This window comes from Aspergillus viridinutans (assembly GCF_018404265.1).
Source record: "Aspergillus viridinutans IFM 47045 DNA, scaffold_2, whole genome shotgun sequence".
NCBI lineage: Eukaryota > Fungi > Ascomycota > Eurotiomycetes > Eurotiales > Aspergillaceae > Aspergillus > Aspergillus viridinutans.
Window position 1 is genome coordinate 3865646 of NW_025091218.1, and position 27910 is coordinate 3893555.

At 52.5% G+C, this 27910-nt stretch overlaps 12 protein-coding genes across 12 annotated transcripts; 5 read left to right on the forward strand and 7 right to left on the reverse strand.

Moving 5' to 3' along the window:
- Positions 1–290: 290 nt before the first annotated feature.
- Positions 291–2916, forward strand: Aspvir_004773 (putative C6 transcription factor; the record flags this gene model as incomplete). The annotated part of the gene is made up of 5 exons (XM_043267995.1): positions 291–1138; positions 1202–1461; positions 1519–1653; positions 1705–1795; positions 1851–2916. The coding sequence occupies 5 exons, from the start codon at positions 291–293 to the stop codon at positions 2914–2916; spliced, it is 2400 nt and encodes a 799-aa protein (XP_043123930.1).
- A 369-nt stretch (positions 2917–3285) lies between these two features.
- Aspvir_004774 (uncharacterized protein) lies at positions 3286–4090 on the reverse strand (the record flags this gene model as incomplete). Its single annotated transcript, XM_043267996.1, has 3 exons — positions 3286–3758; positions 3819–4002; positions 4088–4090. 3 exons carry the CDS (start codon positions 4088–4090, stop codon positions 3286–3288), a joined length of 660 nt encoding a protein of 219 aa, XP_043123931.1.
- An 856-nt stretch (positions 4091–4946) lies between these two features.
- xanA (isonitrile hydratase-like protein xanA) lies at positions 4947–5657 on the forward strand (the record flags this gene model as incomplete). Its single annotated transcript, XM_043267997.1, has 1 exon — positions 4947–5657. The coding sequence occupies one exon, from the start codon at positions 4947–4949 to the stop codon at positions 5655–5657; it is 711 nt and encodes a 236-aa protein (XP_043123932.1).
- A 1070-nt stretch (positions 5658–6727) lies between these two features.
- On the forward strand, positions 6728–9060 carry xanB (isocyanide synthase xanB; the record flags this gene model as incomplete). The annotated part of the gene is made up of 2 exons (XM_043267998.1): positions 6728–7490; positions 7538–9060. The coding sequence occupies 2 exons, from the start codon at positions 6728–6730 to the stop codon at positions 9058–9060; spliced, it is 2286 nt and encodes a 761-aa protein (XP_043123933.1).
- A 531-nt stretch (positions 9061–9591) lies between these two features.
- On the reverse strand, positions 9592–10657 carry xanC (transcription factor xanC; the record flags this gene model as incomplete). Its single annotated transcript, XM_043267999.1, has 3 exons — positions 9592–9908; positions 9968–10483; positions 10546–10657. 3 exons carry the CDS (start codon positions 10655–10657, stop codon positions 9592–9594), a joined length of 945 nt encoding a protein of 314 aa, XP_043123934.1.
- Positions 10658–13697: 3040 nt separating this feature from the next.
- Positions 13698–15186, reverse strand: xanE (O-methyltransferase xanE; the record flags this gene model as incomplete). Its single annotated transcript, XM_043268000.1, has 5 exons — positions 13698–13989; positions 14038–14419; positions 14464–14573; positions 14623–14746; positions 14799–15186. The coding sequence occupies 5 exons, from the start codon at positions 15184–15186 to the stop codon at positions 13698–13700; spliced, it is 1296 nt and encodes a 431-aa protein (XP_043123935.1).
- Positions 15187–15666: 480 nt separating this feature from the next.
- Positions 15667–16391, reverse strand: xanF (xanthocillin biosynthesis cluster protein xanF; the record flags this gene model as incomplete). The annotated part of the gene is made up of 2 exons (XM_043268001.1): positions 15667–16268; positions 16319–16391. The coding sequence occupies 2 exons, from the start codon at positions 16389–16391 to the stop codon at positions 15667–15669; spliced, it is 675 nt and encodes a 224-aa protein (XP_043123936.1).
- A 346-nt stretch (positions 16392–16737) lies between these two features.
- xanG (cytochrome P450 monooxygenase xanG) lies at positions 16738–18375 on the forward strand (the record flags this gene model as incomplete). The annotated part of the gene is made up of 3 exons (XM_043268002.1): positions 16738–17700; positions 17765–18244; positions 18298–18375. The coding sequence occupies 3 exons, from the start codon at positions 16738–16740 to the stop codon at positions 18373–18375; spliced, it is 1521 nt and encodes a 506-aa protein (XP_043123937.1).
- A 119-nt stretch (positions 18376–18494) lies between these two features.
- Aspvir_004781 (putative cytochrome P450) lies at positions 18495–19974 on the reverse strand (the record flags this gene model as incomplete). The annotated part of the gene is made up of 2 exons (XM_043268003.1): positions 18495–19777; positions 19857–19974. 2 exons carry the CDS (start codon positions 19972–19974, stop codon positions 18495–18497), a joined length of 1401 nt encoding a protein of 466 aa, XP_043123938.1.
- A 935-nt stretch (positions 19975–20909) lies between these two features.
- Aspvir_004782 (uncharacterized protein) lies at positions 20910–22379 on the reverse strand (the record flags this gene model as incomplete). The annotated part of the gene is made up of 2 exons (XM_043268004.1): positions 20910–21334; positions 21410–22379. The coding sequence occupies 2 exons, from the start codon at positions 22377–22379 to the stop codon at positions 20910–20912; spliced, it is 1395 nt and encodes a 464-aa protein (XP_043123939.1).
- Positions 22380–23879: 1500 nt separating this feature from the next.
- Aspvir_004783 (anaphase promoting complex subunit CDC16) lies at positions 23880–26182 on the reverse strand (the record flags this gene model as incomplete). Its single annotated transcript, XM_043268005.1, has 2 exons — positions 23880–26026; positions 26086–26182. 2 exons carry the CDS (start codon positions 26180–26182, stop codon positions 23880–23882), a joined length of 2244 nt encoding a protein of 747 aa, XP_043123940.1.
- Positions 26183–26922: 740 nt separating this feature from the next.
- Aspvir_004784 (Saf4/Yju2 family protein) lies at positions 26923–27866 on the forward strand (the record flags this gene model as incomplete). The annotated part of the gene is made up of 3 exons (XM_043268006.1): positions 26923–26945; positions 27002–27129; positions 27187–27866. 3 exons carry the CDS (start codon positions 26923–26925, stop codon positions 27864–27866), a joined length of 831 nt encoding a protein of 276 aa, XP_043123941.1.
- Positions 27867–27910: the final 44 nt, after the last annotated feature.

Sequence of the window (27910 nt, forward strand, 5' to 3'; positions counted from 1 at the left end):
CCACAGCTTTCTTCAGATGCGCTGCTACCGTGCAGAATGCTGTGAACTGTGGCTCTGAACACTTAATTCTAGATTTGTTACGGAATGTATTTCTCTTGACCCGACTTCTTGACGCTGCCGTCGATTGATACATCTCGCGCCGCATCCGCTCCTCCGCTTTGCTCCATGATCTCCGCGGTTGGCTCAGCCAGATCTCTCATTATAGTCACAGAAACGCACACAGCACTCGGGAATTTCTCGATAGAGTGTCGATCTTGATATTTCCAATGGCGTCCCCCTATCAAGGCTCAATGTCGTTCTCACCGCCTGCAGCCGGCTCCGACATGGCCACCGCTACCTCCCGATCTGTATCCGACCTCCCGCAATCCCAAGTCGACGCGATTATTCGAACAAAACGAAAGGCGCGTGAACCCAAAGCCTGTTATCCCTGCCATGCACGCAAAGTCAAATGCGATCGCAATCTTCCGTGCGACGGCTGTGTCAAGCGTGACCATCCCGATATCTGCTCGTACGAGCGGCCGTCCAAAAAAAGGATTATAGCGAGTTCAATCCCTCCGTCATACAACAACAGCCCCGCTGGAGTCTCTCAGCCCGGTGTGGCAGAGCCTACGGTGTCAGCCGCCCATGAGGAACCTCATCTGCGGATCAAGCAAGAGGCCGGGACAAGTCGGATTAACTCCTTGGGATCCGGGAACCGTATATCCATTGCGCGGGAGGAGTGGGACAATGTTCGCAATAGACTGAAGGAGATGGAGAAGACTATTTCGAACTTGCGAGTTGGATTGGAACGGGCCGAGGAGGGCCCCGGTGGAATCCTGGAGACGGGCAGTGCGCAGAGTGCTGATGGGAGTAATCGGTCCAAGGCTGCTTCTCCGGAACGGGAGGGCATTCATGCAGCGAACACGTTGGGCGAAGGCACTGTGCACTTGGGGTCTCGATCCGTCCTTGCGTACATTCTCAATAACAAGTCCGGGTCTGATCAGCTCCAAGCTCTCCTTGAGGGTGGGATCCTGCCGAAGTTGGGTCTCGACAATGAGTCCGCCACATATCCGTTCGTTGATCTGTGGTCTTCCGATCTGTCGACATTTGACATTAGCGCAGTCTGTAGTGCGCTTCCAAGTGATCAGCAGTGCAAGGAGTTAGTTCTCTGCCTTTGACTTGGATTGTTACCGGGCATCGTTGAATGCTAACAGTCTGACAGATTTTTCTTCTACTATCGGGACGTCGCAGGAGCCATTTACCCTGTCATCGAAGATATCCAGCAGTTCGAAATGAATCTCGATCTTTTATTACGGAGTAGAGCATCTATGGGTGGCGTATTCCGAACGGACACAGATCAAGCGCAGCGACCTTTTGGTGTGACTATAGCCTACCTGGGTCTGCTCTTCGCCGTGCTGGCTTCCGGCTGTCAATCATCCGACTTGCCTGGAAAAGAGAGAGAACTGACTTCTCAAGTCTATGGTATGTTGCCAATTTACATTTGCACGATCACTCCAACTCACTACTCACTGCATCTAGTGTGCTGCTCCTACCAATGTCTCCGGATGACCAATTTCCTATCGCAGCCTACTATAGAAGCCATTCAGACTCTGTTGGTGATTGGTAACGTGTTGTCGTACAATATGAACCCTGGTATCTCTTATGTCTTACTTGGTGAGTGGATAACGGAGCTTTTCCGTGGACTCGTTGGCTGACTGGCGTCAGGCATGACACTTCGTATGGGACTAGCGCTTGGTCTCCATGTAGAATCGAGTCGCTTCTCACTAGAGGAGCGGTACCGTAGACGACATGTTTGGTATAGCCTCTCAGCCTTATTCAAGGGTTTTTAACATCATGCTAATGCTGTTTAGGTGGTCTATGGCATGGCAGGACAGTCATTTCTCTCTCTCTTACGATCGACCGTCAACCACTGCTGTTAGTCAGCCAGATATCGCGTACCGCGAAGACTCGAAGCCTGGAGAGCTCTCGTACTTTGAAACTCTCTGCCGAATAATCTCTTTGGCCCTCGAGGTCGTACGCTCGCGGATGCTTAGCTCTCACTCGCAAATGAGCTTCAAAACCATACAGACTTATAAAGAAAGAATTCAGCAAATTATGATTGAGGCCAAACCGCATTTGCGCGACCGCAAGTACTGCCTTTCATCCACAGAACATTTGGAAAGGGTTGTACTGAAGCTGCATTCTTCCTACTTTTCTTCCGAGCTGCTGCGTCCAGCACTCAAGTCCCCACCTGACTCGAACGATCCAACTACGGTCAGCATGCGCGCTGACTGTGTGAGGAATTTGATGACGACTGTCGAGGCATACATTGAGATGCATACAATCAGTTCTCATGCGTCGCGCTCCTGGATCACTTTGCAGCGAGCGATTAGTTCCATGTTCCTTCTAGCTGTCACAGAGGAGTCGAAGACGGACCCTCAGTTTTGGACCCTGTTGCACCAGCTCAAAAACATCATCGGCGAACGCGCTAATGAAGAAGGCACCCTCGGACCAGGTCCTGCCACAGCCGGCGGCACGGCTTACAGTACGGTTCCCGGAGCTGCGAATATGACGGGAACTAGTTCTGCTGCTCTTGACCCGACCTCTCCAGAGTCTGCTCCCATACCGCTTGAGGCGCAGACCCAGTGGGCTAAGCCATTAACCAAGACCTACCGTGCTTTGGAAAAGCTAGAAGCTGCGTTCTCATCCCTAAGCAACCGCGCTGCCGGTCACAATGGCAGCTCCGCATACCGGAGCGCCTCAGCGGGTTCAGCAACCGCCGCTAATCTTGTTCCTCCTGTAACCGTCGGTGCTATGACACCTAGCATTGGGTCGCTACCGCCGCCCACGCCTGAGAGTTCCACGAGTGGGGAGTGGACCATACCTACTATCCTTGACCGTGCTGCCGAGTACATTCATCCTCCGCTTTGGAGCTGATTCCGATGGGCTGGACAACATGTTGGAAGCATGATAGCTCTCCTACGATACTGTGTCTTTTCTTTTGCATTGGTAGGGGTTTATGGGTGTGCACAGGTTTCGGGGTATCAGTTTTCAGACTTATGCATCTGATTACGGTCTCTTTGTTAGGCGTTTGGTCATTAGACAGTTGGATGGCATTCATGTTAGGGACCATACTACGTGAGGACTCACCGCGTTTGAGCATTTTGAATTTGCTTTTGAAGTCATATTTCATCATCAGTCAATATGGATCTATAATATACGCCAGCTTCATCATATGACAACCCGAATGATCTGAAATGTTTCTTTCATGGCTGATGTACATCTACTGAACCGCTCCTGCTGGCTTCAGGTCACCAACGCACTCCCAAATCCGACACCGGAGGACGCATCCCCATCCTGCCAGAAGTGCCTTGGCGACCCATACAACAACGCCAAAGGCACCCTCTCGCCCTGCGTGATTTCAAGCAAACATCCATAGCTCCCCTCCGTGGATCCACTTGCCGTCTCCGTGCATATCTCTAGCCCGTGAGTCACACCCGTGCTGGCGAGATGCGCACCCATCTGTCGACCACTCCAGAACAGATACTGGGTGCGAGACCCGCTCAGCAGCGTCGTGGACGCGCCATGCTCCAGCTCGACTTTCATACTGATGGCGTAGTTGAAGTCAACAATGCCCTGGAGGTGCCTCAGTAGGGAGATGCGGGGTTCAGCAAGCACTTCCAGAGTTACGATCAGGGGGAGATGGTGGTTCCGGAGGCTCTGCCATTGAGCGGGCCGAGAGGGACCATTTCCGACCTTGGGTGTCACGGGTTGTTTAACTGGAGGCAGACGATTAGCTATCGCCCTTTCTTGGTATTTTAGAAGCAGAGTCGACTCACCGCTCCAGTTGTTCAGAATCACCAGTCTGAATATATGCTCTCTGCGTCCTCGGCGGTTCGACCGTGCTGCGGTGGCAGGAATCTCTAGGAAGATGACGGTGTTGTTGAAGCGTGTAGCACATTGGGGTTGAGAATGCTGGAATGATGCCACTCCAAAGGGGAGATTGTTGGTGGAGAAGTGTGGCTATAACCTGGCGAAGTCATGGTGAAGTCTCTCTGTGTTGGTGTTGTATGGAGACGATATCCTTAAGGGCAAGAGAAGGGATCACCATGGTAGCTACTGAACACTTTCAAGCTTCTGAAATAGCTCGAATGTGCCCCATATTGGCCATCTTGACCTCACTCGGACAATCAACAACCGTGGAGAAGGACATCGGGTGTTTATTTGATTGTAAGGTAGTTGCTGGTGTACCTCCTTTTTGTGCACATCCCCATCGCCCACTTTTCGTCTCCTTCTTCCATTTCAACTCCATCGTTCATGCAACTGATTTCTAGTCCCCAGCCGACAATTATAGCCGGTATCAATCTTGCAAGATAGCACGTCTTCTTGATAAGCCTCTTCACTCTTATTTCTGCAGAACTTGACTCAGTGCGAAGAGACAATGCTGGAGAGAGACTACACCCAGATTCAAACAGACTGCACTCGAGCATCTGATTTTTAGCGTATTGTACTCCTGAGTTCATTAAATGCTTCTAAGCTAATTTACAGAAAAGTGTTCCTGCACATGTGGAGGGTATGTGCATGGACTGGCTTGAAGGAATTGGAGGTCCTACAGACTGACCACTCAAGGTCAATGATTGCTTTTCTTACTCCTTATGCTCGGAGACTATCGTTATTCTGCCTAATCATCACTTGTGATGATTATTCTGCGTGCGCCTCGTTCCTCGGGATTGACCGACTCATTGGACTGGGCGTGCAGAGGTAGTCAGCAGTGTCAGCTTACAGCTGGCCGATGAATTCCTTCGCACTCGTACTCCTTCGCTCGATCAAATATCAGACCAGTACCTTACTTTCTAAGCTCAGTCGGCTCAGCAGAATTGACTTGCATTCGTGGTTGTCATCGCATTATTGACTACACTCAACGATCAGCATCCCAGTCTGAAACAGGCGAGAAATTGACCTTCACCATGTCTTCTACCCCGCCAAAGAAGTACTACAAGGTAGCCGTTTTACTCTTCGAAGGAGTGGACATCCTTGATTTTACGGCCCCTACCGAAGTCTTCACTCATACATCCCACAACCGAAACCCGGATAACCCGGACAGGGTTTTCCAGATCAATACCATTGCTCGATCACGAACAGTGAACGCCAAGAACGCCCTCACGGTCCAGACGGACCTGCTGCTTGAGGACGCAATGCAGGGCCTTGCGGATTTCGACATCATGGTTGTCCCTGGTGGGCCACCATCCGTTATCAATTCGTTGGTCGCGTCCAATCCCCCAGAGGTAGACCTTATTCGCAGCTTTGCCACACTACCTCCAAAGACTCCAGATGAACCGCGTGTGCTTTTCTCAGTTTGCACCGGAGCGTTTCTGATTGGAGCGGCCGGACTTTTAACTGGAGTTCCAGTCACAACTCACCATCGTGCCATTGAGAGACTTCGGGAGTTCTGCATTCGGGTAAATGGAGAAGGGGCTCCCCCTCCTGAGGTGTCGCACAAGCGCTACATTGACGCAGGAGTTCTAAAAGTCGGGTCCGCCAGGCTGCTGACGGCCGCAGGAGTGAGTAGCTGCTTGGATGCATCTTTGTATCTAGTTAGTCAGTTGACCTCCCTTGATATGGCGGCATTCATCTCGCGCGTGATGGAATATGACTGGAAAGCGCAGCCTTCTGAGTAGAGGGTCTCCGAAGCGGTGATCTAACTTGCTACAAGCTAGCTGAGGGTTCTTTTGGCGAGGGACGAGTTCGATGCGTTCTCGACCCTCCTCTACTGTCTGTGGCAATTCAAATTTTGTCTGAAAACCTTCTTTCAGCCTGTTCTGTAGAGTCAGCCTGAGTCACATTTCTTTAGGATTGGCCCTGAATCTTGGTACAGCCTCTCTGCAGTACGACAGTGAGATCGTGTTGTCAGAGAGACAACATCTTTGCGTATCTGCCATTACTTGTCGACTCAGCCCGACGCCCTGGCCAAGGGGCTCGCCCTGGATGCTGTGCTTGTAGAGAACGTGGCGAGCGTGTAACCCAACAAACAGTTCCACAATCTGCAACATAGTTCCCGTCTGCTGACTGAGTCGTCTTTATCAGCTGAAGCATTCAATGTGAATTTGGCCTGACTGTGACCAGTTTCCTCAAAGGCGCTTGGCTCTGCATTGGGTGCCGTGAGACGACGCGCACATGGAGTTGAACTCGAAGACATTGGCAACTATGTCGTTTGCACAATTTGTCAAACCCTCGCTCGGAGCCGAGAATATCTGCCTAAGCAGCTGCAGGCCTTGTCATCTCCCGGGGCTCTGTGTCAGCTACCTCGTGTTCTCTTTCAATGCTTCTATCGGATGAAGGTTCCCTTCACTGGGCACAGAAGGCATGATACAAGTCAGCCTCCCGTAGATTCTTCTCGCACGGGGATTATTCAGCTATGGACGATGCTGACTGCCAAAACTCAAGCGAAGAGGGTGTGCTTCTAGCGTATGAGAGAAATGCACATTCAGAGAGGCTTGCTTGTTAGTCAACGATGTCACAACGGTTCTGAATCCTCCACTCTTTCGACGTCATTGATGATATAGCTGACGAAGATGCATGCTTCTCACTACGCCTTGCCGCGTCTCTACCCTTCTGGAAAGATATAAAGCCTTGCGTACCGACGGATTCAGCTAGGCCGAAGTCACCATTGGAAGTACACAACATACCAACTGAGAAACGAACCTCATCAGTCTTTACATAGATTATCATTCTTCAATTCTCGTCCGATATGATCGCCGTACTGCAGAACCCACAGGACGATGCCGTCTCATATCCTGTGGAGCCGCAAGAGAATGGCCTACTTGGCTCGTATGGAATAAAAGCCGTGAACGTTGAGACGACCGAGGTCGCTGCTTCCTCGTCCGACTCTGAAGTTGCTGAAGACTGCGCTGAGGAGCGCCATCGCAAGGAGTCTTCTCTGCAGCAGCCGTTGAGCGAAGCTGATCGGCACGAGCAAACCGCCGCAAACGGAAACACGGAGTCTGAGTTGGACATTCCTCCTGTAACCGTCTCCACTCCCGAAAGCCGCGACAATCCGCTTGTTGAAGCAAAGGAGGCAGCCCCAGTCACGTTCAAGCACGAGGGCAAGGAGACAAAGGACGACACCTCGTATCTCCTAGCTGAAGCCCTCGGAACCGCCAACGGAGAGGAGAACAGTCGCATCTCCGAAGACGAAGCAACAGCAATTACTGTCTTAAAAGTCATTGAAAGTTATGGAGTGAATTTTGAAAAGACTGGCGAGTCCTGGCAGGGACTGACCTCGTTCATTCCCACCGTGGTTGAGCAAGTCAAAAAGCGAGAGTCGGTTCGGATGATCCTCCCGGCCTTCCCTTTCAAGTCCCCCAATGCTCGAGACAAGGTCTTGGGTGTGATGCCAGATCTTGGAGAGGAGCTGGCGTTATATCATTTGAACAGCCTGTGCGACAACATTGGAAGAGTCTACGAGCCGGGTGCGGATGTATACATCAGCTCGGACGGGCTCGTATACAATGGTAAGTCTCTTGCACTCACTACGGCTTCAACACGCTAACCATACCAGATATCCTGGGAGTCCCTGACGAGACTGTCTGGGAATATGGAGAGGCCCTCCGCCGGATGGCCGTTGAGAAAGACCTTCATCATGTCAAATTTATCCGACTGTTTGAGCTTCTTGAGCACCCATGGATCCCCCTGACCAGCGCCGAACAAGCCAAGTCATATTACCTGGCGCATGCCCAATGTCTCCGAAGAGAGTTGATGTACCGATTTGAAGACCGCAGCTTCGACGCTGATACAGCCATCCGTAATGACAATGATACCTGCCTCACATATCGCGGGTACATCAAGTTCCTGACCAAGGACCTCGCCCCGCAAATGGACACGCAGTATACCAGCAAAAAGGCCAGAGTGGCTCATATCGCCCAGATTGCCCGTAGCATGATCGTCCGCGGAAAGATGTTTGCTGCTGCCATCAAGGCCAACCGTGCCGATTACGTCCGGCTATCCATCCACGAGTCAAACGGAGCAAAAAAGCTGTCCATCTCGCTCGTCCCACAGGTCCGAGGCGCCCTCGGGTACACCCCATGGCATTCCTCCATTGCCGTTGGCGCCAACGGCACATTCCGCACCGTTCATGCCGAGGATGTGCGTGAGACGCACGACCTAGTCTACAAGAACGGCCAGCCATACTACTTCCGCGAGAAGTCCAAGCTCTTCGACTGGGTCGAGGACGGCCTGCGGGTCAAGTTCGAGCACCTCTACCCGTGCGGACTCGTCATCCGGCCCAGCGACATCGATGACTCGCGGCCCCCTCCATCCATCCGCGACCTGCCCATGCACAAAGTCCGCCAGCTCTCTACCGGACTCTCCCCTGTCATCCTGCGCGGCTTCCGAGAAACCCTCGAAGAAGAGCTATACGTCCAGAAAGCATCCGAGCTCGGCACCATCCTGCCCTGGAGCTTTGGCATCATCCAGAAGGTGCGCGACGCGGGCCGCACCGATAAGCTCGGCAACAACGTCACCTCCAACGAGGCAATGCCGATGCACTACGATGGCATGTTCAAATTTGAGGAGGTGACGGACCCCGTCACGGGCGAGATCACACGTGTCCAAAAGCCACCAGGCTACCAGTTCTTCACCTGTCCCGCCACCGCGCCCAAGGGGAGCGGGTACACGCTCTTCGCCAGCTCCCGCCTCTTCTTCCGCTACCTGCCTCTGCCGTGGACCGCGGAGCGGCTGCAGAAGGTAACCTGGGCCATGGACAACGACGGCTTCTGGGACGCCAAGCTGAAGAATCTGCCCCTGGTCGTGACGCACCCGGTCACCGGGCTGCCGTGCATGCGCTGGCACCAGCCGTGGGATTCCACCAAGACCAAGTTCTCGACTTGCGCTGTCACGATCGAGAATGATGAGCAGGGTCTCGTCTCTGTGGTTGACGACCTGACGTATGACTACCGCGTCTGTCTGCGGTTTTCGTGGGAGCAGGGCGATCTCCTGGTCAGTGACAACACGGCCATGCTGCATACCCGGACGGGGTACAAGACTGACTGTGATCGGGAGCTATGGAGAATCCACGTTGACTGAGCATCAATTGATCTGTTGGAGCTTTGGATCCGTTTTCTACAGCCCATGGCTTTCTAGATCACAGAACTATCTGGCTGATTCTTCTCGTCCCATTCTCATTTCATCAAGTTCTTATTGTATTAAGCAGTCAGGTCGATTGGTCCACATTCCTTAGGTACTTAGAATCAATTTCTGCAAAGTTCTACAGGCACCTCCTCCTTAATCTATCCTCGATTTGAGAAACTAAATCTCTTTTGTGGTATAATGCCACTACAACGATTGAATTCGAGTGTCAGATCTAGAACTGCCTTGTGCATGGACAGAATACAGATGCTCTTAAGCTGTAGAGAAGAAGTGAGAACACGCATAAGCATCAAAGGAAAAAAAAGATTTATTTCAAATTCATACACAGAAAGTAGGAAGCACTCCGATACACTCATCAGGGTTCAGGGCCCTGTCACACGATGTGTGGTCTATACTATATACCTCATCCGGCCAGATTTTCATAAACATCAAAATAGACACGGAAAGAAACAATGTTTGAAATATAGGTCATAGCATCATGGACTGAAAATTGTCCAACGATGGTGACTGCGAAGGATGCAGCGGACAGAATGAAGTCAAAGACGGCGTGTTCATCCATTCTCCGGATGTTCCTAGGTCAGAGGGCCTAGAACTGCGGTCCTGTCTCAAGCAGTGGCATCCTGGATTCTGCAAATTCCCATTCAAGGAGCTTCTGAGGCCTGTGGAGTCTGCCGCGTTTGCTCCTGTGAATGGCGCTGGGGAATATCCATGCGGTATCAGGATGATCGCCTTGGGATGCGAGGTTGCATTACCCAGTGTTTGCATAATATGCGGTAGGGAGGTCTCTGGAGCAAAACACAGTGGTTAGTCAGTTGTCCGTTGGTATTGGGACAGTGACTCTCACCTGTGGCTACATAGTAGTGTGGGCAATGTGGATATTGTTGGGAGCCTGGAGGGTCAGGATATGGCGGGTAACTGCATTCATTCGGAGTGTGAAGCCCCGTCATACTTAAAGATGCGTTCAAGCTGAACGGACTGAGCTGAGACGAGGAGGGAGAAGGGTTCAAGAGAGTAGAGTGTGGTGGGTTGGCGGAGTCAACCCCGTTGGCGAGACCAATGTCGAACGGCAGAGGTGAAGGTGGGGAGGGTAAAGAGGACGAACCGGGCATTTGGTTAAGTAGACTGCAGCATGAACGACAAAGACTGGAGGAGACGTTCCGTTGGGAGGCATTCGAGATTGCTGGATCTTCCGAAGCAGGAGCCAACGGGCTGCTTTCAAAGTCACCTTGCGGTTTGGATTCCATCATCGACGCAGCTGAAGGACTCGCTTGGTCCCAACCATTCAGAGTTGCAACGGCTCTGAGCTCGCTAGCGATAACACGTTCTTGAAGTTTGGCAATCCTGTCCCGGATCTTGCGGCCTGTTGACGGGTGAGTCAATGGATCAGGAGAATGGCAATAACATAACAGAGGTTCCACTGACGGTGATTCCTCTGGGATAGCCGATTTTGAAGTCTCCTGCGTTCAATAGCGTCTTGCTTCTCGTTTGTGGAGTCATCTTTGGACTGCTCTTCTTTTGTGGTCTGTGAATGCATCGCTGGCTGATGATGGTCTTTTGACGTTGTATCTTCCCTTTCTTGCATTCAGAAGGAATCTTTCGAAGAGACAAGTTTCGAGGCAGGATAACATGGAATCAGCCACGAGGGTTCTGTACAGGCCGACCTATGTTGAACAGGCACAGCCCTCTAGACCTGCTGCTCAGAATGAGGAGAATTACGCGGGAAGCCTCAGCACTCAGCGATGATCAGCCGCTCTAGGTTTATCCTCATAGGATCAAGGACTTCCCTGCCGTTACTGCATTCATTTATATCTGCCTGACAATTATTTAGCTGACGCACCTATTAAGTTTCCAATGCGAGCCGGCACATGTGGTCGACAAGTCAACACCAGTCATCCTGGAAGTAAGACACTCCAGGCTTGAATAATGCAAAGTGCTAGGGGCGATCATTGGCTTGGTAGGTCATCTTAGTGGCAGACGGGGCGGTTCAGGTGAGTTTTGGCCTTACCTCATCCATTTAACTGGACGAGTCATATTGACTATATTAATATCTGCAGCCAGGTCTACTGAGGGTGGCAGCCTGTAATGCACTGCAGAGCTAAAGCCAAGGGCCGGCGAGGCCACGTGGGTTCGTGTTTTCTCTCTGGCCAATGCAACGTCGTCCCATTGTCGTATATCACAGTAATGACTAGTGCAAAGGCATCGTACCCCATAGGGACTATAGATCCAGGGTCTGACGTTGAATCATTGCAAACTCTGCAAGTATTGACGTCTAAGAGTGCGGATGCTCCAATCTAGCCTGGTGGTGGCGCATGAACATCAGAGCAGCGTCCCTCGTCTGTACTCTTGAGGATTGTTGGGAAGATCTTGCTGCCTCATTTCAATATGGCCGGTTCGAGGCCGCGAATCCGACGAGATGGATGGCGCCCTTCTCGGCGTGGACCGAGACGTCAATGATCCCGTGGTCTTCATTGAGCGATGCATCCTTGAGAAGCGTCCACATGACGGTATGACATACAGAGCACCCCTGATAAAGCGTCGAATAAGCCTCCTGCAGCTCGCAAGAGATGGGTCACTCAGTAAATACGATAATTGAATCGCAAAGGCCTAGTTCTCTCCCCAAGGTTGACCGTGTTGCACAGAGAATGGTCGGAGTAAAAGCTTTCAATCTGACATCATCTGTTGGAGAGTGTCTGGGATGTGGTTATGGGGCTCAAAGGTAACGATGAGGGTGGCGCAGCTTCGTTTGAGTTTGCCCTCAAATTACCTCGTATACACAAGGCTCGGCTCAAAAAATATTGGTCAAGCTGAAAATGCAAATCCATGTCGTGGCCAGGCAACAGTGCCAGAACCGAGAGGACTATCAAAAGTACGAGGCGTTGAACAGCCCAAACGGGATGCCCTACAACATTTTCTGACAAACTTCGCCCGTGTTCAAGATCAACCAATTACCGCAGTTAGCAGGCAATTTGCTGTCAGCTAAATCCTCGCATTCGTTCTTTATGATTTGACCAATTGGTCAGTCGAATACACGAGACGCGTCAGAAGGTTGAAGCATGAGCCATATTGGTGAAGAAATGCTTCTGCAGAAACCTCTCCTCCGCGGAGTCCGTTGCTTCCCGAAGTAAAGCTGGATAAGATGGCGGGGATCTGTCCAGTATAGATGCAAGTAATCGGTCGTGGCTTGAACAGCTCGGGCTGCAATCGAACTTGGCTGTGGAACACGAATCTGTGAGAGGGACACTCGTGTCACCAGCTGATGACGAGAAGCGGATACGAATGTCTCTGACAAGCCAAGCTGAAGGAAGAAAGGAAGGACCTGCATGTGTTGGAATCGTATCTCACCTTTCTTCTCGTAGCTGCCTGTAATAATAGCTTTTTAGCGATGCGTATGAGATGGACTCAAGGGCAGTAGTATTATTCGACGCTGAGAAAGTGAGAAGGGTGCAAGAGGCGACCACCAGAAGACAGGACAAAGGATCTTACGGGGGCGTTCAGGCAGCCATATTTGCCTGCGGCACCAATCGCTTATTTCTGCCAGACTTTCGTCAGCCTCAATCTTGACTTCTCTTCGTCTGCTTTGCTAGCCGTTAAAGAGTGACAGTGTCTTCTAAAGCAGTCGACAACTCTTCCCAGTCTCTAAACAGTCACTTCGTTACCATATGTCTAAACTTGATACATGAGAAGACATGCAGGCTATCCTTGAGACTGTCAGTAATCTGCTTCCCTATCATCTGCTCTCATATGGAGCTCTTCTGGGGACAGAACTCTTTCAGGTGAGAGCGCAGTACGCCCTCCCGATCATATCATGAATACGAGTTAACGCCTCGTCCTTGTCAGAGCTTTGTCAACACTAAAGTCTGCTACCAAGCCCTTCCTATGAAAGAGTTTCTCGCCCTCCAGAAACGCATTTTCCCAGCCTACTTTCGCTGTCAAGTAGGATTGGTTGTATTGACTGCGGTTACTCGTCCGCCTTATAGCATACTCTCTTTCTCGCGAGATATATGGGGCTCTGTTCCTTTAATCGTGGTGGGTGTCACCGGGGCCCTGAATTGGCTCGTTTTTGGTCCACGGGCCACAAAGACTGCTTTCATTAGGAGGGCACTTCACGGTAACTTCGAGTCCTTATTCATGTCTCGCTGAATGGTAGCTGACTATGCAAATAGAAAGTGCCATGAATGAAGATAGCCCTAATGCGACGGACCCAGCGAAGCTTCAACAGGCAAACAAAGCATTTACCCGCAATCATGCCATGTCAATCCATCTGAATGCAATTTCCCTTGTTGCAACCGTTTGGTATGGGTTTTCATTGTCGTCAAGCCTTCTGAAAGGGTTGTAATCCAATGGCTTCCGTAAGACTGGCGGTCTCTTATCAAGGTTGACTTAGCTACACAAGTGAATTTGTATATAATTGACGAAGCACGAAATGCAACAATCACAACTCTTACTATATCTAACGGTCTCAACAATGTTGCAGTTTGAAAGTCAGCAGGAAAATAACCCAAGCTTCTGTGACGATCCATTGTAAAACTAAGTATAAGTCTATCTTGGCCTCAAATAAATATCTCCTAGAGGAATCACTCTTGCAGCCGCAGTTCTAAGATAGTTCCCGATTCAGGCCCACCGTCTGGCGTTTTCCAAATCTTCTCCAACACCAACTTGGGACTGACCATCTGGAACAAGTGGTTCCACTGCTCCAAAGTCCTCTCCTTCCCATTCATAGCAACAAGCATGTAGAGATCCAGAATGTTAAAGAACCGGGAACTCTCCGGACCCAAGAAGCTGGGAACAATCGCATCGTCAATGAGAATCCGCGACTTTCCTGGCTCCATTGCATCCACGATGTTTGACAAGATTTTCGCACAGCGACTATGACCGTTAGCTACACCCCTTCTTTTATAAATTGCATCAACTAACCTGTCCGGGTGATCATGTAGGATGAACCGCAAGAGATACACATCCGCCCCCTTGACCGGTTGCTCATTGAAGAAATCATGCGGCATGAACTCGATCCGATCTTTGACTGCTGTGGGGACACCTTCTGCCTGACCAGCCTCTAGCATTGACGTGTCGTCCTGCACGACGAAATCCAAGCCAGGGACCTTCTCTGCGATGCGTACGCTGACATGGCCCCGGCCGCCTCCCACGTCCACCACTTTTGCGCCCTGCGGAAGAGACTCGAAAGGGAACATATCCTCCGTGAGAGTTTTCATGATCTCGCTGCCTGCCATGCCGAGGGCGAAGCGTTGGCCGCGAGCGAGATCCTCGGTGTAGAAGTAGTCGAAAAGACCCTTGTTTGCTACGAGGGATTAGCAGAATCGTGTGGCGCTGGGGGATACTTACTTTTGAAAGCAAGGCTAAAGGCAGAGTTTTCAGGATCATCGCTTCCCTTCCAATCAGTCTTCTTGAGAGACTCGGCGAAATGGGCTGCGATGCGCAGTCCATCGTCACAGCTAGCGGTGTCAGCTCAATCTTTTAATCTCATAGACCACAGCTACTCACGCATGACTGATGAGCGCTTGCACCGGAGGCGCAAGGAACTGCAAGGACACTCCATTATGAACGAACTGCTCCGGCGCAATCTCATCGAAAGTCAATCTCTGCGTGCAAACACGCATGATTCGCTCTGAGGGCTGTCAGCTTCGACCTCCACGTACTAGGTTGCGGGCATCACGTACTTAGAATATCCTTCGAAGCACCCGTCGCCTCTACGATCTGGTCGAGAGACGTCGGCTCAGGACCAGGGGCAATGACCTCGTGGATCCCCATGTCCAGAACCGCCCCGACGCACGCGGCATCGAGGAACGCCATATTCTGGAACATGAGCCATTGAACCGGACCCTGGACCAGTGCCATGAGCCGTTCGCAGAGGCGCAGAATCTTTAACCGGGCCAGTTGCGCGCCTTCATCTTGGATAATCTCCGGAAATGGGTTGTCTAGGTTAGGTCGTTCGGCGCCGATTGTATCCAGCCTTCCGATGAAGGTTTCTACCGTGCTGGAGATGTTGACAGCCAGCTCGTACAGGTCATTTGTACGGTTGGACTTGGGGTCTTGCTGTGTGGACATGGCGTTGGCTTCACGTCGTACGATGGAGCTATCTTTGTTACAATTTCTGATGATGATATCTCTGCTGGCGGATTCCTATTGATCTAAGTTAACTTTCTTATATGCTATGGAGGCATATTGGCTATCCACGGATTACCTGCAAGTATAGTCAGAGCAGTCATCCAACTCCGCTTTATTCTGATAATATCTCATTGTCAGCTCTGTTGCAGTTACACCAAAATCTAAGGCTGACTTGGTTGCTTAGTATACGCGCTGACACACTGGACCAGCTACAGTCAGCATGCTCGTAACTCGTACTCTGCTGACACAGTGAACATGAATAATTCATCGAATGACATATCTACGAATCTGATACGCACACCACATCGAGTAACAACAATCATCCCGTGGAATCAACTCAACCATCAAAATCTCGGCGTGAACTGCAGCTCCCTGTCAACCCAGTCAGCTACACTCCCAAAACAAACACACATAACAAACTCACCTCCGAAACTGCATCGCCCCAGCCGTCAGCATCCCACCCACAATCAGCTTTGGTATTCCAGGCGGGAAAATCGCCCGTTCCTTGGGCTCCAGACCACGCAGGAGATACACAGCCGTCCACAGATGCCCATACACCTTGACATCAGCTCTCCGTCTTTCCTCCTGCTTCTTCTCCAGAGCGCGAATAGTCTCGATAGGCACCTTGCGCCCTAGCTGGTTGACAAGCTCCTCTTCGAGATCATACTGCTTGTCAGTGATTTCGTGAAGGTCTGCGAAACCAGCTGCTATCTCCGTAGAGAGGAGCTGGTCCTGCTCGGCGGTGGCAGTGGCTAGATGCGCCTCCAGCGCGGTGATTTTCTGATACAGGGCATCGTGTGCGTCCTTTTGCGCTAGGAAGCCGGGGTCGTATTCTGCGAACACCGGGAACCAGATCTCGTCGACGGAGGTGAGTTGGTCGCGGAGGACGTGGAGGGTGTACTTTGCGTAGGTGGCGAAGGCGTCGATGTTTGCTGGCTGCACTGTGGTGGCATGTTCTGCGCAGGCCTTGAGATTGCGACGGATGAGGTTGTGGATGGCGAAGAGGGCGAGGCTGGAGGAGACTGTTTCATTTAGTACCTTTTTTGTTAGATGGAGGCTGGACTGGACGTACCGTGGGGATCTTTGAGATCGAGGTCCTCTGCCGAGAGACGGTCTTTGTGCATGTTTAGAGATTCGGTGGCCATCGTGCTAGACTTGGATTTGGTATTGGAGCGATATGTCCTTAGTGCTTGCTGCTCGCTGTTCGTCAGCTTCGAGGTCATATATGAATATAAGACATGCTACGCTTCGCTCCGCAGTGATTTAGGCAGTGTTGCAGATGACATCAGCTCGGATTTGCTGACTTGGGATGCATACGCTACTACACTCATCAACTGAGTACGAGCAGCCAGATCCAGTCTTAGCTCATGACTTGTATGCGGGAATGCCTTTTGCCAAAATCGTGCATACAAGAGACGGGGAGGACCACCCTCACCCATCTACCCACTCAGCCATTCATCCTACCCAGGAGCAAAGACATCCAAAGCAAAGATGATGCTCTACTATCTCGCCTCAATCCCCCTCACCCTCATCCTCTATCTGGCCTGGTACCTCCACGTCCCCTGGGACCTGCCCGCCCTCCCCAGAATCCCCTTCTACGTCTCCGTCCTCGGTCTCTGGAGCTCAATGGGCCAAGACGAGATCTACGAGCGCTGGCTGCGCAAACCCCTCGAAGCCCACGGCGCCGTACTAATCTGGTTCGCCGGCCGATGGAGCATCCTCGTCACCCGCCCGGACCTGCTAACAGACATGTTCCGCAACGAGGACCTCTACGCAAAAGCAGGCAGCCAGAAGAAGATCCCCTGGTCGGTGATCGCGACGCTGGTCGGCGACAACATCATCAACTCGCACGGCGACACCTGGAAGCTGTACACGGGGATCATGAAGCCAGGGCTGCAGAAGAAGAACTTTGACACCGCGCCGCTGCTGCTCAAGTCCGCGCGGTTCGTGGATGAGATTCTCGCGGAGCAGGGCGCTGCCGGTCGTGGCGCGGGCATTCTGGTCAACACGTATGTCCAGCAGTGGGCGGTGGATGTCATGGGGATGAGCTTTTTGGATCTGGACCTGCGGAGCCTGGAGAAGCCGCATGGCGCGGTGCGCCTCGAGGCCATCCAGTCTGTGATCAAGCTGATGCTCTTCCGGCCGCTGTTCTTTAATTTTCCCGATCTGGACCAGTTTGCGTGGCTTATCAAGTCGCGGCAGCGGGCGTACGAGATCATGCACGAGTTCGGGGATACACTCATGGCGACGGTGCTGGGGCGCATCGACCGTGACCGCGAGAAGGGCATCAAGCCTGCCGAGGAGATGGTCGTGCATATGCTTGTCGACGCCTACCGCGACGGCAGACTGACCGAGAAGCAGTTCAAGGATAATCTCAAGATAGTGTTTCTGACGGCGCACGAGAACGCCCAGCAGCTGGTTAACTCGATGTTTTGGGAGATTGGCAAGAATACAGTATAGCCCTTTCCCTTCACCCTCACCTGCTCAACGGCAGCTGACATGATAATACTTATTGAAGGAAGTCCAAACCCGCCTGCGCGCCGAAATCCTCTCCACAAACACCACGACCCCAACGTCCGAAGTCGTCAACGCCCTCCCCTATCTCACATCCGTCGTCTACGAGCTTCTCCGCCTCTACCCTCCCGTCTCACAGCTCATCAACCGCGTCACCCTTCGCCCCGCCATGCTCGGTAACGAGATCCCGATTCCGGCGGGCACCTTTGTCGGCTGGAATGCGTACGGGGTGCATGTCAACCCGGCGATCTGGGGCCCTGACGCAAACGAGTTCAAGCCGGAGCGATGGGGCCGCACGGTGGGTGAGATGCATGCGCGATTTCGTCGGGAGACGGTGCGCGGCACGTACATACCCTTCAATGCGCATTCGAGGAAGTGCCTCGGACAGGGCTTTGTGTTGTTGCAGATGAAGATTCTGTTGTTTGAGGTGGTGAGACGGATCGAGTGGACGGTGGACCCGGGGTACCGGTTGAAGATGACGCCGGTAAGTCTCTTGAATCCACGTAAGACAAGAGGCAGAGTACTGATGCATGACAGGGCGGGATTCTAGCGCCTTTGGGATGCCGGGTGATTCTGAGTGAGGTCAAAGAGAGTGAGACGGAGCAAAGGAGCTGATAGACACAAGGATTCAGGTGAAAGCATAGATTAGGTATAAGATAAGAATGATATACAAGCATCTGCATACGGCTAGCTGAAACCATGGTATCGTAACGCATCAAGTTTTACTGTCGCCATCACACGCTCTGTCGAGGTCCCGTCAACGCAAACAACCCCAACGGCTTGGTGCTGAAAGCCCCGTTGTAATTGAGTCCTTCAACTTCCGTCTTGTAACTCTTATCCGCCAACTGAAAGTCCACGTCCTTCATGATCGTGACCAGGATCATAAACGACCATTCCCAGGCGTAGCGCTTGCCAAAGCACTCACGCTTGCCGTTGCCAAAACCCTTCTTCACACCGGCCGGAAGCTGGTCGTACTTCTCGCCGAGCATGCGCTCGGGCTTGAACGCATTCGGGTCCTCAAAGACCTCCGGGTCGCGGTTGACGGCCGCCAGCAGCGCAATGAGCGGCTGCTTGCTGGGGACCTGGTACTCGCCGCCTGCGAGGAGGACGGGCTCCTCCTGACCTGGAATGGGCTCGATGTTGAAGCCCGGCGCAGTAGCCGACAGGCGCAGCGATTCACGCAGGATGGCTTCGCAGTAAGGCAGGCGGGCGAGATGCTCGTGCTCGAGCTGGGCGCTCGGGCCGCCGACCACGGCATCGATCTCCTCGCGGGCCCGGGTGATTTCGTGCGGGTTCTTCATGAGATAATACAACGCGAAGGAGACGAGATTGGCGGCCGTGGCGCTTCCAATGAAGATGTTGATGATTTCGTCCAGGTGCTGGCTGTCCGTGAGGGCTTTGCCGGTCTGCGGGTCCTTGCCGTGCATAATGGCATGAAGCATGTCCTTCTTCTCGGTCGAAGAGGCGCGACGCTTAGCCACGATCTCGGCGGCGTAGTCGCGCATCGTCTTGATGTAGCTGTCGAAGCGACGCTGGTAGACGAGCCATTTCATTACCCTGGGGCGGGTGGGCCGACGCAGAGCTTCGAACGTGGCAGCCTCCATGGCCTTGAGGACCGAGGGCTCTGGTCCCTCGAGGCAGTGGATCCGCTGGTCAAAGAAGCAGAGCATGTTGGCGGCATGGTTCAGACGGTCCAGATCCTCGCTGACGTTGATCCGCTGCCGGGGGCCCGCAGTCCATTTTTTAACCAGATCTGTGGCGGTTTCACGCATTCCAGCAAAAGCTTCGACCACGGCCTCTGGCGTCATCAAAGGGGCCATGATACGGTGGGCAATCCCCCAGCTTTCCTCATCGTGGTACGCGGTAAACAGACTGTCGTGGACTGCCTCACGAATTTCTTCAATGGGGCCGGTCACACATTTGCGAAACCGTCTCTCGTCGCAGATCTCCTCGAGCAGTTTTGCGCTGGTGATGAAGACAATGTCGTTACCAAGGATAGTGACCTTGAAGATTGGGTCTGTTGAAGAAAAAAGGTTAGTAGTGTTCGTCGTGATTTGCTGCCAACTGGCCCACCGGTAAATGCACGGGAAACACACAGAAATTCTTATTATTGACCGCTAGTTTATTGAAAGAACCCCAAGTATTGCCAGGGCTAATAGAAAGCACGTTTCCCAGGATCGGGAGACCTGACGGGCGAGGAATCGGAGTCGGCATATTGGTCGTCAGGTGTAGATATCACTGAGAAACGTCTCCCAAAGACAAGTGAAAGGGAAACGTGAACCATATAGGAAGGGCAAACTGCGACTTAAATCCACTGCACTTCTCCCAGAGGTCTATGACGGCAGATTCCATTGCACCTGCTAGCTTATTTGTGTAACCCATCTCCAGCTGAGCTCACCCTGCATAGCTGCATTACAATTCTGGCGGTGATTGGCCTTTTCAGCTGCGAATGCAGATCTGGATCGCGATGATCCTTCGATAGTGGGAGGGTTCTACCGCTTTCGGCGCCCTTGGAGACTCCACGACGTCTTCTCCAATCTCCTACTGGATGGATTGGTCTGCTGCACGGATCATGGTTCGTCACGGGCGCGGCGCTGGCTCCTCGCTTTTGGAGCAGCCATTCAGAATGGACGGATTGTCATAGCGGACTGGTGTATTTGAAAGTGCCATCGAAGAGAGCGAGGAGGAGCGAGGAGAAGCAAGGGGAAAGTCGGGTGGCTGGGCTGTCAGCTTTAGAGAGGTATGTACGAGGTATGGCTTGATAAAATATGGAGATCCTTTGATGATCATATCCGACAAGATGGAGATTGACACTTTGACAGCGATGACTTGATGGATAACCACGGTTCTGTGTGAGATAAAGTCGCGACTCGCGATGGAGTGCAGGAGGGTCAATGAGGGAACGGGCTGCCGCTACGTGGACCGGTATTCAGCCTACCAAGTAATGCCTCAGCTGCATGTTTAGCGTGCGTGTCCACCACGGCAGACATCTCCATTCTCTGCGGTCTGCGAAAAGATCTATTTGGTATCGTCGAGAAACAAAAATGACTCCAATACACCCAGTTGTCTATTTCGTGCGCCAAAACTCCTTCCTGCTATGTTTCCCAGCTCCGTAAGCTCTTCGGTATCCAAAGAACCAAAGGTTATGGTTAATATGAGTTGGCAGCGGTAAAGTCAAACATTCGCTGACTCTCCAACAACACAAATGATTCGTATCGTAGACCTCGTTCAGTCTGGTGCGGGTCGGACCCCTTCGTGATGGTGCTGTTCCACACGCTCTCGTACCCGTCCAAGAGATGTCGCCAATAACACGCCTCGGCAGCTTTGGTCAGGTATCGTTCGCGAAATGTCTTGACGCTATTGTTGGCAATGCGGTGCGCGACGCTCGTGTCCCGCATGAGCGGCTCCAGTTTGGCGGCCAAATCGCTAAAGTCGCGCTCGACTTCCACGTAGTTTTGGTTCGGTCCATCGGCCGCAAGGAGATAATGATGATGCTGTATGTATTGCAGCTTATGTGCCACGATGACGGACTTGCAGGCCTGGCGGTATTTCAGGGAAGCCGAGTATGAGCGACCTGGAACAGTAATTCAGCCATCATCCAAATTCCAAAAAAAAAAAAAAAAAAAAAAAAAGATCCAAGTAGACTTACCCTCCACGTGCGCGATAAACATATACTGGCAGTGATCCTCCATACTCAAGACATTGGTCCGATCCGGCCAGCTGACTTGCTTGACATCGCCCCAAGGCTGGTCCCGAGCGGCTTCGATCAAGGCCCGTCGCAGCTTGGGTGCAAAACTGGGCTTACCACGCCAAACCAACTGCTGCTTCTTCGCTTCCCACGGGATATCGGCCCGCTCGATTTTCGCAACCACTTGGTCGAACGGTCCCATCGCATTATCCGGGTTGTCCCAGGCCCAGTAGCCAAAGTCAGGCATCAGCCAAACCGCCTCCTCGTTTGCCGCGCGAGCCAGGACCCAAACCGGATTCTCGGCGCTAGTCACATCCTCCACCTTATCCTCCACCGAGAAGACGAACTCGATGTCGCGACGGGTGCTCCGTAGGGAATCGGCGACCAGCGCACGATGAATGGCACTGAGCACGGCCAGGATCTTTCGTCGGTGGTCCTCACCTTTTGACCGGGCTGCAACCACATACAGCTCCCCCCGAAGAATGACCGCTCTTGTCATGCCGGGTTCCAGTTTGATCCGATCGAGATCCTCAGCAGCGAGCGCGCCGTGCGAGCGCCAGTAAGTCACCGCGCGAAAGACGTCTTCGTACAGACCAGGGAAAGCAGCATCGCACTGCTGCCGGTTGAGGCCCTCGTTGTTTCCATCCCGCTCATACTCGAATACCCAATGCGCCGATGGAGTCAAGTGTGTGCTCAGGCTGGGTTTGGAGCACGACAGACAGCTGGCGCATTGGAAGGTGGTTGAGGTCTCGCAGGCGCAGTGACCGGCGGGGATCAATTGCGTGAGGAGTGGGTGTATATAATCTCTGTCCGTATTCATGCCGTACCACATGGCAACAATAAAGCCCACGCTCAGAGCACCGATGACGTAAAACAGGCAGAGGAGGATCCCCTGCCGCGGACGCAGGAGAGAACAACTCGGGAGCGCCATCGCCGATGGGAGCAGGACGAGGACGATTCAATTCAGAGGGCGGGTTTCATCGTATGTTCGTGGGTCGCCAGTCGCAAGTCACAATCGCAGCAGGCAGAAGAGGACAAAAAGCGAGGGGAAGGAGTGCCTCAAATGAGGAAAGAGGCAGCACCAGACTCGCTTGGAGCTCCTGTCTGGGGCGCAGGCGCATCCTTTGGGGCTAGAAAAAGGAGATTTCCTTCCAACAGCCCCATGGCCGCAGACTAATAAAGTAGCTTATTATTATTAGCGAAGGCCATTGCCATGATTTCGGCCCCATGGGTCACATAACGCAGCCTCAATGGAGAATAGGAGACCCTGCGCCCTCGCTCTGTCCTCTTGGCGTCTGGGATTCAATTATGAAACAGCCACCGCAGGCACGACAATCCTTCCATGAGCAACAATGATGGACAAGCTTTTATGGGTTCATCTGTTGGCTGATGACTCTCAGTGGTTGAATGACGGCGGTCGACTCCATCCAACCCAAATGTTATTTTGTCCTCGACCATTCAGAGCATCGGCACAGGGGCCTAAAGTGAACAAGATGCGTACGTAAACGCTCCAGGTAGGTTAACTAGTGAGTTAGTGTCCACGATCAAACGTCATGGCGGGCGGAGTTGTTGGACTCGAGTCTTAAGTTGGTGTTGGGTCCATCTTGCTGAAAGGCAAGGCTCTTTCGATATGACTGACGAGGTTGTGTGCAGACAGCAATCAAAATTGATCATGTTAGCTCCATATGGCCAAAAGAATAGTTCTTTGAATACCATACGGAGGACCCATGATAGTCTCCACGCAGAAATAGCATACGTACCTTAGACAACCGCCAAGCTGCAGTGGAGCCAGACCGTTGATCCTGCGGTGATCGCAATTTGCTGGTGACATTAAGGCTGGTGTCTATCAGGCTATGACAAAGATTTGAACCTACATCAACTGATTTAGAACTCTTATCAAAGCATTAGCCTATATTTTATCGGAGATAGTTCTCTATTATTGTTGTGTTACTTCACAGCAATAGATTGTAGGTAAAAGGGGCAGAGGAAAAGTGCTCGAGAGGCTGAAACTGAAACAATAATGCGGCGGTCGGTTCCGTCTACGGAGTATATCTAGACTAAAAGGAGCCTATTGAGATCTACACTGTAGGATCCTAGCATGGATGATACAGAAGATGTGGGAAATGTACGTATCTCAGGCCTAGACTGTGATGTTCAGGAAAGGAGTGGCGCTGGTCGATATAAATGATCTCGATGAGACGGCTGCGGACATGACTCCATTGGGGATGCTAATTCTAGAGAGAGAAGATACCAAGATAGAGAGAAGCTGGCATGTACAACCAGCACTACAAAAAAAAGAAAAAAGGAATGTCACGTCAATCTCCATCAAGCAATCCAATGACCAATGGAACCAAAAGGAAACCTTGGGTATATCCATCAAAACGCCCAGTTGCAATGCACCCAAACTCATCCCACCATCTATCAATCATGTTCATGCCTGGTCTCGAACCGCTCTGGTCCCTCGATTACGAGCTCCCGCTGGCCCAGGGGTCTCAGTGGCCTCAGTGTCGGGGCTGAAATCAAGTCGTCGTCTTCCTCGCCCGCCGCGAACACGACTCATTGCATGTCGCAGTAGCCCATCTGCCTCGTCATCTAGCTCCATCTCCACCTTTTGTTCCAATGTCTCTGTTGCAGGGCCCGTGGTCGGGATACCAGCTTGAGGGACTTCATCCGTCCATTCTTCCTCCGTCATGCCTCGCCGTCTTGATGCCTTTCCCTTGCCCTTGTCGCGCGAACGAGTCGAACTGCGGCTGGTGCTCACTCGCTCAAGATCCTCTGGTGGCGCAGACCCCCTCTCGTGACCTTCCAGAGCCCAGATCTCTAAAGCACGGGAGAGAAGAGTGCCAGCAATACCCGCACCGCCAGCCGCATCCCCGCCTCCACTCGCCCCAAGGACGCGAACGGCTTCATGAAGAGCTGTTACCGCCTCCATTGTCCGTCCAAGTTCCAGCAGAACAAGGCCACGCGATGTATGGAGTGATCCGATCAAGCCACGGTCTTCGTAGCCCCCAACACCCGACGACGCAACACCCGAGGCGCTGCTGCCACTGCCGCCCAAAAACGGACCGTAGGCGACACCCGCCCCACCCGCACCGATCCGAAGGCATTCGTCGAACTCAGCAAGCGCCTCGGTTAGTCGTCCGATACGGCGCAGTGCGTGACCCAAATTCGCCCGTGTAGCTACCCAGGCACCCGGCTCACAATGAAGTGCCGTCGCTAAAGCCAGCGATTGATTGAATAGCTCTACAGCGCCTTCGAGATGGTTCTGGTGGTAGAGTACCACACCGAGTTCGTTGAGAACTAGCGGGTCACCGCCATGGGCGTCGCCGGAAGGATTAGCGGGAACGGATGGCACCGTGCCGGCAGCCGCGCCCGTGGACATTGCGTAGGCTGCAGACAGGTACTCATGGGCCAAGGACATGTTGTTCAGGGCCAAATGCTGCATACCAAGGAACAGCTGCGGTAAGTGGCTGCCTTGGAACAGCCGAGCGGCCGTGCTGTAAGCGGCTATAGCTTGATCATGCTCTCCTTCAGCCGCAAAAGTATGCGCGAACCCAATCCACGCAGGTGCCGAGTGCGGATCCAGCAAGGATGCTTTGGAGAAGAACCGCCGTGCTTCGGCAATCTTTGACACCGACAGGTAGTAGACGCCAATCGCAAGGTACGTATACGACTCTTCTGGAGCATGATCCGCCAGCGTGTGAGCGAGTAGGAAGAGCGCATTTGTCGCACCGGTTTCGTATAGACAGGCCAGATGCAAAGGGTAAACCGCGGGAGGGTGCCCGAGATGACTTAGAGCCGGTACATTGGGTGTGGTCGTCGCCTCCGTGGCCAAGATCGAGGATGTCAACTCAAGCGCCTCGGCAAACCGGCACTGGGTGTAAAGAGCTTCAGCCCGAGAAAGAAGAATATCGGGGTTCTCTGCAAGGTTGTAGTGCGTGGACAGGGTCTCGGTCGCGTCGGACAGGATGGCGGGCGACGAGTACTTTGACAGTCGGGTTGTGTAGAGCATCTTGGTGAAATGAGCCGCCTCCTGAGCGACAGACAGATCGGGCGAGGAAACCGCATCAAAGTCTAGAGATTCCAAAAACTCGAGCTCTTCAGCTGGCGACATGAGCGAATTCTTCATCAACTGGTCAAAAGCCTCAAAGCACTGCACGTCAATGCGCACTGCGTCCTTGTAACAGTCACGGGCGCGATCAAAGGCATTCTGCTTCGCAAAACAGAGTCCCCGCAGGTAGCACATCGCCGCCTCAAACCGAATGTTATTCGCATCCTCCCTTTCCCTTTCCTCGTTGCGGTCAATCCGCGATGCTGTAGTCTTACCGTTGCGCAGAGTGAGGTGCTGCAGCTTGCGACGGCTGTTGCTGCTGCGGATCAGATGAGTTGGGTTATGGTCGCCGAGAACTGACAAAGCCTGTTCAAACTGATTCTGTTTTATATAGCAATGGCCGGCGAGGTAGCGGCAAGCGGTACTTCGTGAGATGAGATCTTTTCGAGAGAGGAGGGCCAAGGCGCGCGTGTAGTTGTTGTTAGAGAAATGGACTTGGGCGAGCCAGAAAGCATCGGAGTCGCTGTCTTGAGAGCACCGTCAGTCTGTTATGTCTTCTTCCAAGGATCAGATCAAGCCGACTCACTCGTCAATGCGAGCACTTTGTCGCCGATGTAAATGGCAGCATCGTGTTGGCCTCGATTCAGCGCATCCTGGCGCCAGGAGCGCAGGAACTTTTCCATGACCAAGCACAGATCGTAGACGAGGAGTGGATCGAGACACAAGAGTACCGAGAACCACCGCAAGGGCAAAAACACATTGAGGGTGAGCAAGAGCGTTTAGTTGTATTTGGTGGAGACAGTGGCCAACGCTGTGGAATCGGGCAACTTGCTTTCGAGACGCAGACAAGGTTCTGCAGTTCGTGGGAGATATCCCCTTGCGCTCCAATTATTCCCTAATGGGAGGAAGCAGAAACAATGTGCAGTGCTGGCTGCTGGAGCAATCTTTGTGCATTACCATCGTCGATGATCTTCTGTTGATCCAAACGCGTCAAAAATGGCCCGTGCATCCTGCCTGATCGGGTAGTCTGTATCCTTAGCAGTTCTTACAGCTTAGTATAGAATGCGCATGGTACCGTTCTAGCCATGCAATAATCAGAAGAATAACAGAAAATTCTTGACTTATGAGTATGACTGCACTTCCTCCTTGCCTGCTTTCTCTGGAGGTCCGGGAGACCATGTGCGTGCACAATATTTCTTATGCTCACCAATTATTAATTGTATCATGTGACTTGTGCATGCCTTATCGCCGCCATGTCGCCGCCAACATTTACATCTCTCATCCAACTTCAATATCTCTTGTATTCAAGTCAGCATCCGCCGATCAGCCACCCTGCCTTCTGTCTGAGGCTCTTTGACAGTCCCCCCTTCAAATATCTTCTACAACTCAGTTGCGATATTCAAACTAGCACCACAGCGCAACCATGTCTGAACGAAAAGTGCTCAGGTACGCCTAACCAACAACCCGAAAATGAAACCAGAAACCAGCTAACATCCACATAGCAAATACTACCCTCCGGACTTCGATCCGTCGGCGATCGGCAGGACGCCAAAGCATCTGAGACCGACCGGTCCCAAGGTCATCACCGTCCGTCTCATGGCGCCATTCTCCATGAAATGCACCCACTGCGGTACGTCTTCACTCATGTTGCCCTCTCGTGTAGCCCATACTAATTAATCTTCTACAGGCGAATACATCTACAAAGGCCGCAAATTCAACGCGCGCAAGGAAACAACCGACCAGAAATACCTCAACATCCCCATCTACCGCTTCTACATCCGCTGCACGCGCTGCAGCGGCGAGATCACCTTCCTGACGGACCCCAAGGCAATGGACTACAAGGCGGAAAAGGGCGCAAAGCGCAACTTCGAGCCATGGCGGGACACCAAGAACGATATCGAGGAGACGGAGCAGGAGACGCTGGACCGACTGGAACGCGAGGAGAACGAGGAGCAAGAGCGGTTGGAGCGGGATAAGATGGCCGAGTTGGAGGAGAAGATGCTTGATTCGAAGCGTGAGATGGCGATCGCGGATGCCTTGGATGAGATCCGGACGCGGAATGCCCGGATCGAGCGAAATGAGGCGCTCAGTGGTGACGTGGCGTTGACTCATGTTCGGAATGAGGTGGATGAGGAGCGGCTGAGGGCGGAGAAGGAGATTGAGGAGGCTGCCCGGAGGGCATTCACGACGGAGACGGGAGAGAAGGTGAAGAGGCTTGTGGAAGATGATACAATCACTGGGACGACGCCGAGCTCCAGTCAGACAGATACACCCCCTCCGCCCTCATTCGCTAGGGTTAAGAAGCCCAAAAAGCCTCTGATCAATGGTTTAGGCATCAAGAAGAAGCCCAAGCCGTCTCTGGTATAACTGTATATATGCGCCAATTTCCTCTGAGGAGCAGTTGAACGTTG